The sequence below is a fragment of the Colletotrichum spaethianum genome (assembly GCF_022836535.1).
Source record: "Colletotrichum spaethianum MAFF 239500 DNA, contig26, whole genome shotgun sequence".
In the NCBI taxonomy this organism is placed as follows: Eukaryota; Fungi; Ascomycota; class Sordariomycetes; order Glomerellales; family Glomerellaceae; genus Colletotrichum; species Colletotrichum spaethianum.
Window position 1 is genome coordinate 281,921 of NW_026054796.1, and position 16,089 is coordinate 298,009.

Below are 16,089 nucleotides of genomic sequence, written 5' to 3' on the forward strand. Positions count from 1 at the left end.
CTAGCATGGCACTCAGCACGGGTTAATCTCCCCAGTAGCAGAGCTGCCCGCACATGCCGCCGTTGCTGCATCATGTCAAGTCACAAGACTTGGCAATTGGGCTCGTTTGTTCAATCCTGGCTGGGTCTGCTGGGTGCTTTTCCTTTTCTCAATCTGGGTCAATATCAGCTTCGAATATGCCCACCTCAACGCCGTCGTGGAGTCGCTGCTGCGAAGGAAGTCCTTCCGCGTGTTCCGTCGATAGGCTCACCGACTCTCAACACAGGAGCACAATGCCGTATTGTGGGTACACAGCACTAAGACAAGGCCTTTGTGAGGCAGACGATAGACTGCTATCCTCCGTTCTCGCGTCTAGCAGCAATCCGCCCTCCATGTAGACCTCCCGTGGGCAAATGATTGGCTCACAACTCTGCATTTGTTTTGCGGCCTGCGCTCCATGCTTCTTACCTCCCTCCACCTTGTCAGCGTTCAATTTGAGCTAATCAGGACACGACAGAGATAAGTCAGACACATCGACAGGGAAGGGACGAGAAGACAGCCTTGATAGCTCAACAACAAAATCTTACTCGTTGCAACCGCCTCCCCGCACAGCTCACGTCCCCGGCGATCCTGCCTCCGAGAAAAGAAGCTTGTCTTGCCTATCATTATCCGCCTACATTTGCGCCGACTGGCCGGACCGGGACCCAGAGTGGCAGCTGCACGCGTTGTTTGCTGGTTGGCCACATCGACCCTGCAGCACAAGGTCTCAGAGCTCTTCTTTGAAAAAGGGCGATGCGCCAACCCGACATGCCAGTTCCATACGATTCCCTCTCGCTCTCACGAACCTCGCACTCTCCCCTCATCCCGCGGTCCGCCTGCCTGGTCCGTTTCAATCCGCCAGGCCAACGCGGGCAGTACGCCTCGGAGTTCGCCAACAGCATCCTTCGCTTGTATCTCATATTACGGCCTGTCCAATCTACCGCCGTCATGGAGCCTGACCTCTCCAAGAGCATCACGATGCACCCGCATCCCTTCCGCCTGCACACGCCGTCTCACCTCGCCAACTCATCCCGAGGCTCCATGTCCGTTGCTGGCGAGGAGGTCCCGGCCAATGCCTCTAGTACGGCCCTCGAGAACGCATCGCCACCTCTCGTCTCTTCCCAGTCTGAGAAGCAGGAAGCCGCCGCTCGCCACTCCACCGCCTTCACCGACGTCGAAGGTCAGCCCCATCTGCGCTCCGACTTGGACCCCTATGGCCTTTCCTCTGCCTTCAAGACCCCCGAGGACCTCGCCCAGATCAAGGCCAATACCTCGCGCAAGAGGGACCCGGCCGGCAATGGTCGCAGAAGCAGCAGCAGCCCTTGGCGCCAGAGCCACAAGATCCGGCAGTTTTACGAAACACAAAACGCCGCCATCGAGCGCATGCTCAAATCAGTCGACGAGCACGTCGCCGAGGCCCGCCAGGAGGCCGGCGATGACCAGCTGCAATTCCGCATCGCCGTCTGGGGCTCTTTCGCCGCCAACGTCCTCCTCACGGCCCTGCAGCTCTACGCCGCCATCAGCACGGGTTCCCTCTCTCTCATTACCACCATGGCCGACGCCATCTTCGATCCCCTCAGTAACCTGACGCTCATCCTCGCCAGCCGCGCCATCAGGCGCGTCAACCCGCGCCGCTTTCCCGCCGGAAAAGCCCGTCTCGAGACCGTCGGCAACATTGTCTTTTGCTTCCTCATGATCTCCGTTTCGCTCATCATCATCGCCTTCGCCGCGCGCGAGCTGGCGAGCCAGCCCACGACGGATGAGACGAAGCCGTTCCGCATCGAGCCCATCGTTGCCGTCTGCGTCGCCTTCGCCACAAAGTTCGTCCTGTTTCTCTACTGCTTCTCCCTGCGGAACCGCTACTCCCAGGTGCGGATCCTCTGGTCGGACCACCGCAACGACCTCCTGGTCAACGGCTTCGGCATCCTCACCTCGGTCGGCGGCTCCAAGCTCAAATGGTATATCGACCCAACGGGTGCCATTGTCCTGTCGCTCGTCGTATCGGGTATCTGGCTGCGCACCGCCATCGCAGAGTTTTTGCTGCTTGTTGGCGTCACCGCGTCGGTTGAGACGCAGCAGCTCATCACCTACGTCTGCCTGACGCACTCCCCTGCCATCCAGGGCATCGACACAGTGCGTGTCTACCACTCGGGGCCTAGGCTCATTGCCGAAGTGGACATCGTCATGGACCCCGAGAACACACTCACCGAGACGCACGACGTGGCCGAGGCGTTACAGGTCAAACTGGAGAGTCTGCCGGATGTGGAGCGGGCCTACGTGCATATCGACTACGAGACCACTCATAAGCCGGAGCACGCTTTCAAGAAGGACCTGTAGCGGAACATTGAATTCTGCGGTTGAGGTTGTATTAGATTTGGAGACGATGGCTGCTTGGGTCTCCACGGCGTTTTTGGATTCGAGCAGAGCTTGGTTCTGACAAGCCGGACGGCGCAAGGAATACACAACTCAGGCCCCATGGAATTTTGGGCTGCAGACAGGGCTGCGTTCACGAAATAATGATTATGAATTGCAAGTATATAATAGATACCTTGCAGGGTATCAGTGTTAGAGTTTGACCCATGATGCCCGCTGGTGCTATCGCGTTGCTCTTTGCACCATCCCTTGTTTGGCATGCGACGTCAGTAAGGCATGAGAACCAGCCTCAGCAGCCTCTGGGGTGCTAGGACCATTATATGATAAACTGCTGACCATGACTGGTGTTGCAAAATGCACAAATCCTGAGCCTACCGAAATCTGAGTTGAACAGGGTCTTAGGACGAGCACTTGGAGGCCCAACGGGGCCAAGGGGACACCCACCTTTCTCAAGGCTCGATAGAGCCTTGCTGGTAACCAAATACGCCAATTGGAGGTAGTCCCAACCGTCGGGGCACATGCTACCCAGCTCGCAACCGGTGGTAGCATACGCAGCTCCGGCAGGTAAGGTAAGCCATTGATCGCAACGGCAGGCACCTCGAAACTTGATCGCGGAGAGCTGGAGCAACGTAGAAGGGCGTAAAGAGTAGAGGAAGAAGCCGGCCAGGTCTGTGAAGTCGATCCTAGCCTCTGTTCTCCCACTCAGTCTTAGGCCGACGATAAACTCATTCTTGCGGTAGAGGACGGGAGTAGCCTCATGGCTGATCTGCTTGCATGTCTGCAGGATTTCGACGTGGGGGCTCCTGTAAGTGAGCGTCACTACACGGGGCCTTGGTCGAGGGGCACGTAGATAGGCTATCTGGTGTTTCGGCGGCTCAACTTTCACACGGAGTTGACGTCTATGGTTGGACACGACGATGGGGTCAAGCGTCAGGAGCAGGAGCTCATAGATGTCTAGGCGAAGCTCGTACGGGAGGTCGAGAAGGTTTAGGCGATGCTGGCCAGGTCTCGGCGTAGGCTGACGCAACGGCTGTAGAAGGAGAACGCAGTCAGCACCCGTCTTTGTAAAAAAGATCCAGAGGTGATAATGCCGGGGACAAAAGAGCGCTACGTAGCAACACAGATTTCATACTCCAGCCGGCTGCTAGACATAGTACTGCCTAGCAAGTTGCAGTAACTAGAGACGATAGATTACTGGGCGACTGGTCTGGCGATATGCCTGCTGTACCGGGTGGACCCTTGGTGCAGATCGGCAGCACCTCCACTCGCGCTGCTGGACCCCGCACGTCACGACCCGGAGGTGATCCGCAAGGTGTCTCCGCGTCAGGACACCCGCTCGAATTGCGTTGCCCTTCTCAATGCTCCCTCAGTCCAGATGACGTGTAATGGGCGGTTATGGAGCGCAACTTCCCTGGGCAATCCACACTCGTGACCGAGTCGAAGTGTGCGGTTGTTCATGATATCGCAGGGTTACAAGCAGAGACTGACGCAGTTGAGGGCCAAATCTATAAGCAGTATATGCAGTTGTGGAAGATGAGTGGTTTCGGGGGCTGGCAGACAATGATACGAAGGGAAGCGTGGACTGGGCGAAGGCCGAGTGACCGAAATACGTGATGGAGGACAACTGTAAGAACTGGGAGCAGATCATGTTGAAAGACGGAAAGGTCTGATGACTTACAGCCGTAAGCAGCATCTGTAGTTCGGGTTTGGAAGCTGATCGGCCTTGGTTTGAGTAGCAGATGACCTGGTCTGAAGCAGAACGGTGGCCAAGCGCATGGATATCCATGGCGAGAGAGCGTGATGCAGCTGGCTATTTGCAGTAGAGACCAGCCGGTGAGTTGGGGCACTTGAGATGCTACAGGAAGGCGGCACAAAAGGTCTGGACGATGCGAGTGGTTGGGGGGTTTGGGCTCATGGGAGATGCAGGAAGAGGGTTAAACGGCCAGACAACATCCCTGCGCCTGCCTGCACCTGGCTCGGGTCGGGGTCCCTGAAAAGGACTATAGGTATCACCCTCGTTCTGGGTGTTTTTTTGTTGGTTTTTTTGGTGGGAGTGCCTATCCTACCCACGTCTCGGTCATGGAAGGAAGAGAAGTCGTCACTGAGAGTAAGAGAAGGCCCAGACGCCACGGCTAGCCAGATCCAAAGAGGGATCATCACTGTGGCAGGAGCAGTTGCTGGGTGGAAGGAAGGAGAGCTTTTTAGCTTCACGTCATCTCCTTTTGCCTTCCAATGGCGGGCCCTGGTGGCACGGTGCAGTGAGTGCGGGGAAGCTTCGGCCAAGTGCCCTTTCCCTCAATGAACAGAGCTTCGAGGGCTTCGAGGATGGGGCCAAGGAAAGTAGAGTTTAAGTTGGATTGTTGCTTCCTTCAAGCGCATCTGACATCCACAGTATCGATCGCGGGTAGGAAAGGTTGACGCAAAAGGTGGGCGACCGGTCTGCTCCAAACAGATCCGTGAGGGCGTTGCTTCCAGATCCTCCTGCGTTGTGTCTTCCCATCCATGCATCGATCAAGGATGGCTACGGCGGCTAGAGATGGTTATGCACAACTGGGCCACAGTAATCTTTTGAGGGTGTCATGGTAGGGATATCCGGCGTATACATCAGACGACAGTGGCAGAAGAGTGAAGGATATGTGAAGTGCGAATTCCGTGGTAAGATTTGACAGGTGACACAGCATGGCCGTTGAGGTCACTACATTCATGGAAGGAAATTGGCGTTGGGATACAGCACACCATTCATTAGCCTGGTAAAGGAGAAAAAGAGGTCGGAGTTTGAAGAGTCGGGTTGAGCTCTAAAGCAGCAAAAAAAAAATGTACAGGGCACATTGAATGGGACACAACACTGCGCCAAGATCCTCCATCTGTCGTTATTTCTTTTTCCACTAACGTCAACGCGCGCCACGCACGCGGTGCCGAGTTTGGCCTAATTTCAAGGTTATGTTTCCCATCCACGTCCCGTAACAAGGGAGGAGACGCTTCTGTCTGGACGGCATATCTTGCAACTGCCACAGACCGTCCAGTGTAGTTGGCCCGGCCTTCGGATATGCCATGGACTGTGTTGTTAAAGGCCAACTACTGTTCCCAGCAAGTTCCAGAGACTTCTACGGCTCTATTATCCATCACCCCTTGACTGTGGCGAACCGGGGGGGGACTGCTCCAACATCTACACAGTGGACTAAGGTAACAGCACAGGAGTAGAAGACCCAGAACCGTGGCTACCAGAGGCGGTAGATTGGGCAACATGCCAGAAGTGTGCGAAGAAAGAGTCCCGAACCATGAGAAGAATGGCCTAATATATCTGAGTCGTGTGTGGTCGTTTGACACCGCTGGCACGGCTTGTGTTTCTGAGATCCTGCGAAGCCGGGGAATGATGTGGGAAAAACGAGCCTCAGGCGCCATGGACGAGGCTCAACGGAGGATTAAGAAGGGTGACTCAAGCCCATGTGTCGTTGCGAAAATGGCCATGACGAACACGAACCTTACAACTTGTGTAGAATAGGGTGCGACATTCACAACGATTGTCCAACGGGCCTGCAGCTCGAAGGTAGGACTACCTAGACTCAAACCCGAAAAGAGCTCTGACCTTCCTGGGCAGTTATTTAGCGCACTTTCGGTAAGAATCTGCAAGATTGGAGCTTCCAGACACGAAGGCGCAAGGGCCCGCTGGGAAAACGCACTCAAAGCTCGCCTGTCTCGCGACGTCAGACCGCGAGACGTCGTCTCAGCTTTGCTTCCGTCCTTTATTTTCTTCTGTTCGTCATTGACGACAAACAACAAAACGAAAAAAAAAAGTTGTGTGCTGTCCCCAACCCGACACCTTGAAGGCTTGACGGAAGGGCAAAGAGGTTTCGTCTTGCTGTTCCTCCAAAGGTCCATAACCTCGTCGTATTGTTGACCGCTAGCATATCGCCCAGCTATCGTCACCCACTTGCAATTTCAATTGCTGCAACGGCTTCGCTAGTCTTGCTATCCAACGACGCACGCCATCCCTTCTATCCTATCCAAACCCGTATCGCTCTACCTGGGTCCCTGGTCGCGCATCATCAGTCTTGCTCCCCAGAAACTTTTAGTTTCCGCGAAGAGGTCAAGGTACTTGCACGGCCTTGGTTTCGCTATACGCAGCCCACCAGCATCTTGCAGCGGTACGTCCTCCAAGCTTTGCTGACTCTCACTCTTGTCTTGCTGCACGATGACCTGAAGCTCTCTCTCTCTTTTTCTCTCCCGCGCGAGCGAGGGCGGGAGAAATGACAATCCAGGCATCGCGACTAACACCGATTTCCCGCTAATGGTATGATTGCGAGCAACAGACACAGATTGATTGTCCAGGCCTGTCCTGTCGTCTGCGCGCCAGTGCCTGCCTGTAACAGACATCTATAGCTGGCTCCCTCGTTTCCCTCACACACACACACACACACACTCTCTCTCTCTCTCTCTCTCTCTTCCACGTCGTGTCTGCATTAACTGAATACGGGAGAATACCACACCAATTCGCAGACCATTGTCAGCTACTCTTACACAGCAAGGTACCCTGGTCCATGCAGCGCTGTGTGCCCACCTTGGAGCTGTCTTCCCACCTCCACGCCTCCCTCTCTCTCCGCACCAGGCTCGCACCTGGACGGGACCTGGACCTGGACCTTGAACCTCGACTTGGACGCACGGCTCGTCATCCCCGCCACACCATCCGCCATCCGTCACCCGTCACCCTACAAACAACTTTTGTCGTGCCGCTCTCGCTCTGCACCATCTTCGACGGACACACCTGTACAATACCGTTCATGGCCATTCGCTAACACCGTTCTCTCGTCGTTGTCTCGTTGATTCTGCTCTTTAGTCCTGTGTCTCCAAACTCCCCACATATACAATGGCCTCTCTTCGTGGAGGGGATCAAGTCTACGCAACGGTTCGTGCATCCCAACCGTCGTCGCGGATCCGAACGGCGGGGGGGGAAAGTAAACAAAGAGCTAACCGCCACTTTCGCATAGCTTCTACTGAACGACACGTACCTCCCAGGTTAGCTCAACGTCTCCAGTTCACTTTCGAATCTTCAGCTGACCCATTTGCGACCAGGCGCATTGGTTCTCGCTCATTCTCTACGCGATGCTGGCACCTCCAAACAGCTGGTGGTCCTGGTCACGCTCGACACCGTTTCCGCCGAGGTCATCACTGAACTGAAGGTAAATTTCCAACGACTCAACTCTGTGCGTCCGTGGTCCTTCGCAACAGTGTGCTGATCCTCTCCTGCTTTAGGCTGTATACGATCAAGTCATTCCCGTCCCACGCATACGGAACGCTCGACCCGCGAACCTTTACCTGATGAACCGGCCCGACTTACATTCGGCATTTACCAAGGTCAATCTTTGGAGGCAGACTCAATTCTCCAAGATTGTCTACATCGACGCCGATGTGGTCGCCTACCGAGCTCCTGACGAGCTGTTTGACATTGCTGCACCTTTTTCCGCCGCGCCTGACATCGGATGGCCGGACCTCTTCAATACGGGTGTCATGGTTCTGAGTCCCAACATGGGAGATTACTATGCTCTCATGGCAATGGCCGAGAGAGGCATCTCATTCGATGGCGCCGACCAGGGTCTTCTTAACATGCACTTCAAGAACACGTACAACCGAATCAGCTTCACGTACAACGTGACACCCTCGGCGCATTACCAATATGTGCCCGCCTATCGACACTTCCAATCGAGTATCAACATGGTACATTTCATTGGCCCCGACAAGCCCTGGTTCCAAGGCCGGCAGGCAAGCAAAGGAGACTCGCCATTTGAAGACATGATTGGGAGATGGTGGGCCGTCTATGATAGACACTACAGAGTTGCCGTGAGTTTTGCTAAGCTGCCATGGCAGATCGGAAGCTTACGTCTGTCTAGGAAACGGCTCCTGCTCCCGCCCTCGAACAGCAGCAGTATCACGGGGAGCATTCGCAGCATCAGCAGCAGGAACATCAGGTTCCTGAGATCGTACAGTACTTTACTAAAGGAGAATTCCAGCCGCAGTCGCAGGCTACGCAAGTAGCATTAACGGGTGAGCACCATCACGGAGCGCAAACCTCCCACAGTCATGGTAGCACATACTACCAGATGCCACCTTCTCCGGGCCATGAGGCTCATGGCTCTTCCCACCACGATGCCCATGGACCTAGCTCTTCCCAGCTATACCCGCATCATGAACCGCCGCACCATGGTCATGATCAAAGATACCAGCCTGAGATTGCGTATCAGGCTGGCCAATCGTTTCCCCCTCCCAGCGAGTCGTTTGGTGCTTTTGCTGGAACGCAGGCTGAGGCTCGATTAGAGCAGGTTTCAGCACATCAGGGGCGGGGTCCGACACCACCACCCGTGGAGCAGACGCGAGAGCCAAGCCCTCCTCCACCAGCATGGGATGCTCAGAGGTTTGTGTGATGCTGCTTCTGCCTTGTGGACTTGATGCTAACTGGGCCCAGACAACCACCACCAGCAGATTCGAGACCCGAGGCGCTCAACTTCCCCTCGCAGACCTACGAGATGTCTCAAGACCCCGCTCCGTTTGTGCCCCCCGAACGATACCCGAGTCCCCCAAGAAACATGTGGTACGAGGTTCCGAAGCAAAAGCCAACACAGAAGCCTCGACCACTCTTTCCCTGGGAAGTCAACCAGCCCAAGCCGACCAGAGTTTTCACCGTGGATCTGGCCGAGCCGGAAGCAGAGGAATCTTCGAGCACACCGACTGGTGAGCAAGCGGCATCGCCCGTATCCCAGGCTCCCGCTGAGCCGTCTCTTATAGGATCATCGATGACTGGTCAGAAAAGCGAGCACAGCACCCCAGCCACCCCGACCATCAAAGTAAGCCCATCGGATCCTTGGACCGCTTTCACACGTACAAATGCCTGGGACGAAGTGCCCGAGATCGAGCGCTACGTTGAGGGTCTGCAACAGCACCGTCGTGGAAAGAGCCAAGGTTCGGTGGGCATCTCTGGTGAGACGTCGGCAAAGGAGCATGGGCTCAAGCTCACCGACTTCCCAAGTGTTGTCGAACGACCTAGTCTTCCAGTCACTCCCGCACCTATTCGTCGACCAAAGTTCTGGGGTGGAGGCCCCGGACCTGGCGACGGTGATGACGAGGAGGAGCTGCCGGTCGCCCATGGCGTGCCGCCGCAGTCGGACTGGGTATGTGTGCATGGAATTCGGTGGACTCCTGCAGACTGTCTTTGCGAATTGACTAACGTGCTTTGGCGTTCCAAGGACCCTTCGGCACAGCTCCAAAAACTGGCTAAGCAGCAGTCAGAGGCTTTGCTGAAGAAACTTGGTGGCGGTGAAGGTAGTCCCGAGGGTGTGAGTCGCGAGATCCCAACACGTTCCCTGCCGTTTGGTTCGGAGGGTGTCAGTTCGCCTACTTATGTCGCGCAGTCATCTGGAGGGGTGGTGCTCAGTCCGCAGCCGGTAAAAGGCAGCGCGACCACGAGCGCTTTGCGCAGTCTGAGTGGTGACCAGGCATCGTCGACAACCACGGCAATCCCGGCGCCGGCCTACCAAGGTCCGGGCACCGCCTGGGAGAGGGGCGAAGGGGCCCCGCTGAGGGAGACGCCGGCTTTGCCCACGGAGGAGGAGCGCGATGTACTCGACACGTGACGGATCATAAAGCGTGAGCATTCCTGTCTAATATCTAATTACCCAGCAGCGATAATCAGGCATACGAGGGATGAGAACTGGTGGCATGTGGAGATGGGAAACGGACTTCAACTGTATAATATCGGCGGTCATGTTTATGAGAGAAGTGCTGAGGGGAGAAGGGATAATGTCAAGATTAGGAGCAGCGAACAGTAATATACGGCACATGATCACATTTTACTATCCAACATGGCGTGGCGAGACAAGAATATTGTTGAGCAGTTCATCAGCGTTCGATTTGTGGATAGGCCGACTTCATCACTGCAAAGACTAGTATCCAGATGGTGCTTAGTTTGGCACGTCCAAAGTAATCGCTAATAATCCTACAGAAAAAGTGGTATGGTTTTACACCTTGAGAGCCAGAAAGACCGCCATAAACGCCGCGTGATGCCTTCTCTCCGTCCTCGTTTACTCATCGTCTTCGGCCTCCTCTACGGTGACAGCCCTGGCCTTGCCCTTGTTGCTGCTGCCACTGGCACTGTCCTCCTCGATGCTCTCGTCTCTTGCCGGAGCGGCTGGTGACTTATCCCCTGCAGTCCGAGGCGCGCTTTCCTCCTGTCTCGAAACATCATCAACCGACGTCTCTGAGGGCGCCGTGTTACCCAGGCTCGACAATCCTCGTCCGTTGCCAAAAAGCTGGTTCGCTCCGCCCCAGTTGGGTAGCACGGGATTCGGGGCGAGGACGGGGGGAGACTCGGTCTGATCTGTAGTGACGTTGGAACTCGAGACGGCGGTTCTATGACGTTGCTCAGGCTCAGTCGCATGGGCTGAGAAGTCGATTGTGGGTACGGAGTTAGACTCTTGATGCTGAGTGGCACCAGCGGCCGGGGCAGTTGGAACGGAGGCCGTCGACTCTGACGGCTGTGTATTCTCGCCCGATCCTGATGGTGTCGCCTCAGAAAAGGGCTGGGACCCTGGGGCGCCCTCTATCCGCTGGAGGGGCAAGAGGGACCATCCCGGAGGTATAACTACACCTTCGGGAAGCTCTGAGCTGCCGGCAGGAATTGCGTTCGAATGATTCGCAGCTCCGTGTCTAGTCACAACGGGGCCATTTACCCGCAATCCTGGATGGATCGGAAGTTGTGACAAGGACATCGCGGGAAGCGGAAACTGCTGATTGGGTCCTAGGTTGACGACATTCGGGCCCAGTCCACCATTCAGCGGCCCATTCTGCACCTGTTCCGATTGCTGTTGCAACTGACGAATGCGGCCAAGCTCTGCAGTAAGAAGCTGAAGGGTCTGTAGCTCCTGATGCATACTCTGGAGGGATGCGACCTCGCGCTGGATCATGTGCTCGAGTTGTTGTATTTGCTGGCGGATTGCCGACATGCTGTTACCGCCCGGTGTTTGTGCGGCTGGTGTGAAGGGGCCGGCAGGGGCTCCCTGTGCAAGAGGCGTAGGGATTGCCTCTGGAGGGACGCCCATTTGCTGGGCCAGCTGCTGCATGTTCTCTCCCTGTGCGAAACCGAGACGGATGGGACCTAACTGGAAGACACGAGCCGCTCCATTGCGAGGTGGTTGTTGAGCCGGTTGAGCGACAGGCACAACGCCGCCGGCGTTGTCGGGCGGCTGTTGTTGGCCACCTGGGGCTGGAGGAGCGGCTCCCAACCCACCGAGACCGATCCTGGCGAACATCGCCTCCCGGTTCTGCGGCGCTGCAGCGTTGTTGTTGTTGTTGTTGACGACAACGGGGCTTCGGCAGGTAGGGCAGACTTGTTGACGCTCGAGCCAGCTCTTGAGGCAGCCGAAGTGTAAGATGTGTCCACAGGGCAGCTTCTTGGGTCGTACACGCTCGACCGCCCCATTGTTGGGGTCCCAGGGCCGCATCTCCTCTCGGCAAATGATGCAAGTGTCCTCTCGTGCAAGCTCTTCCTGTGTGGCGTCTGGATACTTGTTCATATCCTCCACAGCCTTGCGGTAGCGCCAGAGCGCAGATCCTCTCTTTATAACAGATCTGGCCGTCATAAAGAGGTCCCGCATAATGTGAATGGGCAAGCCGTAGAATGTAAGTAGGATTCCGAAGAAGACCAAGTAGATGGCTAGCTTGACGCAATCTAGAAGCTGTTAGAGAATGCTCATGGATATGACAGGTAGCACTTACCAGCAATGAGGTCAAGGATCAAGATCCATTGTCCCTTTGCTTCCCATCCTGGAACCTCAATGTCCATCTCGTCGATGTCCTCCTCACGGGGCAGGCCAGGCTGATCCTCACCCGACGCACCGCCATCATGCTCCCTCTGCCGGATAATTTCCTCGCGCTCCTCGCGAACCTGCCTTCGTCGTTCCTCCAATCGGTGTCTCGTTTGTGTCTTGACAATGTTCTGCTCCATGACGGATACCATGTAGCGGATTCCGGTCCGCGCGGAGCACGTCGCCAGTACAGCAAACTCGAAGAGGAACATAACCATCATGTTGGGTCGTGCTTGCTGGATGACCGTAGCCACAGTGTATCGAAGAAGCCAGGTGTCGTAGATCAGGCTCAAGAGGAGCGAAAGACTGAGTCTGGTGTGGAAGAGACCGGGGTTCGCGGGAGGTTGCTGCTCGAGAACTTCAACGCGGCCGTCGCCGATCCAGCCCCAGACCTTGCCTGTCACCAGAGCAGTAAACATGACGAGGAACCATGCACCAATCTCCTCCCGAAATATCGTCATCGCGAGGCATGTTTCGGTAATGGCGAACCACGCCTTTTCGGAGAGCTGCTCGACCTCTACTTGTCGCAGCGGGCCATACAGAAGTCGTTGCAGGCCATAAATCAGGGTACCGTAGATAAGGTAAATGAAGTTGACCAAGACCTAAACTCCCAGTCAGTTTGGCTCCCGGGGGGATCGGTAGCAAAGCTCAAGTAGCGTACCAGTAAGCAGAAGTTACTCTGCGCGAGGTAAACCATGGCCGAATAAAAGTTCGCTCGTTGGTGGAATGCCGACACGACGACTGAGGCCGCCAGGGCCGTGGAAACCTGTATATAGAGTCAGCGAGTTGCGGAGGCGGCGCGGTCGGCGGAGATGGAGCTATGCGAATGGGAGCTTGCTCAACAGCTCCCAGAACAAGACCTACCCCTGCGTACCACGCGAGCCTCATCGTGAATTCAGATGGGCTAGTAGCACGAAATGTGGTGATGTGGAGTGAGGGAGGCCCTCAAGTGCCCATGATGTTGATGCAGGCCAAAGAAAGTCCGGATGCGAGATGTTTGCGTGGCACGTCGGAGCTTGTAGTTGATGCCACGTTAATGACAAGCATCCACTCAACTGTGGTGGATTACCTGAGCAGTGACGCCACGGTTTCCAACCAGCCAGCGCGGCAATGTTGGATAAGGAGCACGTGATGGTTCGTAGCGGCGGAACTTCGGATCTAGCCTGGTCCGACCGGGACCCCGGTTCTGGATATCGTTCGTCGTCGGCCGGACTTTTGCCGAATTTCCGATCAGCATAGGCAGTGTCCCACGGTAAAGTGACAGCTTTCCGTCCGTTGACTGCTGTTGAACACGGACAATCAAGTGGAAGTTATCTTGCTCGATCTATCTGAATCCTCTGGCAGGTGAAGGAGAGTAAAGTTCTCCCCCCAGCGCTTGTGGCGACTTCCAAAGATGGCCACCTCTCTGTAAAATCTAGTTTAGTCACGCAGGGTAGCCCATCAAAAGTAAAGATGGCTTCAGTTCTGACGCCGATCATCACTCCGACGCTTCTTACGTCGATACGGAGCCGACCGCATGTTCCAAAACATGCTTGGTACTTCATCGCCGCTACGACATTGACCATACTGAATCGACCGGATGAGATACCGCAGGTTTACCAACATGTGATGAGGTATGGGATTGGTCCTGAAGATGTCAAGCCGGGTCCAGATGAACAACTTGTGATATCGAGAAAGCTAAGGGAGGCACTTATAAAGGCGTCGGCAGTCGGAGGACTGCCCAAGGTACCCAATCTTCGGCCGCACATCATCACAGATGAATATCCGCTGACACAAGACAGACAATCAACTCACTAATGGAGCTCAAAAAAGTCACGCCTGAGCATCTCTTGGATGAGCCGCATGGATCAGACGACTGCATGACATCGTCACCGACTGCACGATATGTGGACATACATGGCACGGCTTCATCCAAGGTCCTGCAGCGAGGTCAGGACTTCTGGGACAAAATATACGGCAAGATATCAAGACGCATCATGAGCCGGATGGACAGATCTGGCACAGAAGACCTAGGTTTGACGGCCCGTTTGATGTATGGCTACATTCTGAGCAATACCAACGTTCTGTCCCCTGTAGAGACGTCGTATGTCCTCATCGCTGGGCTGATACCACAGGACGTGAACCCCCAACTCAAGGGGCACCTCCGAGGCGCACTTAATGGCGGAGCATCCGTCGAGGAGGTACGAGCTGTCAGGGACATTGTCATGGAGATTTGCAAGGCTTCGGGCATGAGGCAGCTTGGTGAAGATGTGCCGGGTGGATGGGGTTGGCGCAGCGAGGTGGCCACTTTGTGATCATTCGAGTCCATATCAACAAGGCAGTTTCTCACTGCTCGAAGACATGCGAAACACGACGCAGGAAGAACGAGCCAGGCTGACTGGAGGGGCGCAGCATACAGTAGAACCAGGACTTGATAGGATTCAAGCAATCGACATCCATGACTCAACTCTGGTAGACTTGTTGCAGCGTGGCCGAGAGAAGCCCTGCCAAGTCATTTGAACATCTCGCGATACCGGAGATGAGGCTCAACTTGCAACCGAAGGGGTTCCGCCTCACAGGAATTATTTCCGCAATAAACGAGGACGCAGGGCGGACTGCCCAGCAGGACGAACAGGGTGAAGCTTACTGGTCCACATCCGCTGGCACCTAAGCCGCCGAGTCGCGACACACAATATTGTGTTCCTGTGATGATAGCCCGTGGACTGATGGAGCAGGGGAGTTTACTGCAGGCATGGGGGCATACGGCCGTAGTGTATGCAAGAACCCTTGAAGGACGGAACCCGGGGGAGGGAAGAAGTTGGTGTCGAAACTCTTGCCCCAAGCGACCGACACGAACATCGGGGAAAGACAGGGTTGCCACGGTCCAATGAATAGTAACCTCCCAGAGATTGGCGCTGGGTTCCCGAGCCACACGATGAGGTCTCGCGCCGTGGAGATCTGTACATGCGGAAGGTTGCAGCGTACGGGCACTCTGTACAGCGCAGTGGCTAGACCGGGATGGCGGGAAGCCACCAACAACTAATCCGCGCCAAGAAAGAACTGAAGGCATCACCAGAGTGTCCAGACCTCGAAGCCGAGGAGTGCGAGTAATAAAGTTGCGCCCAGAATAGAACAACGACATGATCTCTCGATGCAACAGCAACGGTACAGAGTACATCACTCATGCCTCCGCTTCAAATACCCCTGCATTTCTGGTTGTCCACGTCTTTTGCTTGGCTACCGCCCGGGTGGAGAGAGTAGCCAAGGTAGCCACAAGAGTGAAATGTTGTGTAGTGTAGCAATAGCGAAAAGCCAAACGCGGGCCCAGGATCTTCATTAGGCCCCGGCGCAAGGAAATAAGAAACAATGACAGAATCGGCGTGTTGATCTTTCCTGCCTCCGACTGCCAGGGAGTCCCTTTTCCGCTCAGGATCAAGGATCGACAAGGTTGACAAGTAGCTCGCTCTCTTTATTCTCACCTTTCTTTTTTCCATCAACACACCACACCCGCTGTACGAAAAGGACAGAGGAGGGCGTCTGTCGGAGAAGAAGTACACAAGCGGTCGGTGACCGTCGTTCCCATCTTGCAGCAGGTAATTTCGGAATTCTCTTCGCCCGGGAGCCCATCCTTGCCGCTCCCACTCCTTTGCCCCCCACTCTCTATCTCTCTCTAAACCTTCTCCCAAGGTCTCATCGACAACCAGCATCCATCAGTCCCTCTGGAACTTGTCCTGTTCGTTGTGAAAGGCCCAGAACTTAAGCATCTGCAAGCCATACGACACTCGATCATTGGCAAGATCGCGATTCCAAACTTGACTTATCGACCGGCGAGGCTCGTTTGCCGCCGTTGCCCCCGGATCACCGTCAC

The 16,089-nt window shown here is 55.5% G+C and overlaps 4 protein-coding genes across 4 annotated transcripts; 3 read left to right on the forward strand and 1 right to left on the reverse strand.

Moving 5' to 3' along the window:
- Positions 1-966: 966 nt before the first annotated feature.
- On the forward strand, positions 967-2,355 carry ColSpa_09044 (metal tolerance protein 4; the record flags this gene model as incomplete). Its single annotated transcript, XM_049275256.1, has 1 exon — positions 967-2,355. The coding sequence occupies one exon, from the start codon at positions 967-969 to the stop codon at positions 2,353-2,355; it is 1,389 nt and encodes a 462-aa protein (XP_049131213.1).
- A 4,900-nt stretch (positions 2,356-7,255) lies between these two features.
- ColSpa_09045 (glycogenin-1) lies at positions 7,256-10,013 on the forward strand (the record flags this gene model as incomplete). The annotated part of the gene is made up of 6 exons (XM_049275257.1): positions 7,256-7,343; positions 7,462-7,568; positions 7,642-8,226; positions 8,277-8,797; positions 8,849-9,551; positions 9,642-10,013. 6 exons carry the CDS (start codon positions 7,256-7,258, stop codon positions 10,011-10,013), a joined length of 2,376 nt encoding a protein of 791 aa, XP_049131214.1.
- A 447-nt stretch (positions 10,014-10,460) lies between these two features.
- ColSpa_09046 (ERAD-associated E3 ubiquitin-protein ligase HRD1) lies at positions 10,461-13,130 on the reverse strand (the record flags this gene model as incomplete). Its single annotated transcript, XM_049275258.1, has 4 exons — positions 10,461-12,113; positions 12,323-12,844; positions 12,904-13,008; positions 13,107-13,130. 4 exons carry the CDS (start codon positions 13,128-13,130, stop codon positions 10,461-10,463), a joined length of 2,304 nt encoding a protein of 767 aa, XP_049131215.1.
- Positions 13,131-14,038: 908 nt separating this feature from the next.
- On the forward strand, positions 14,039-14,536 carry ColSpa_09047 (uncharacterized protein; the record flags this gene model as incomplete). The annotated part of the gene is made up of 1 exon (XM_049275259.1): positions 14,039-14,536. One exon carries the CDS (start codon positions 14,039-14,041, stop codon positions 14,534-14,536), a length of 498 nt encoding a protein of 165 aa, XP_049131216.1.
- Between the last annotated feature and the right edge of the window lie 1,553 nt (positions 14,537-16,089).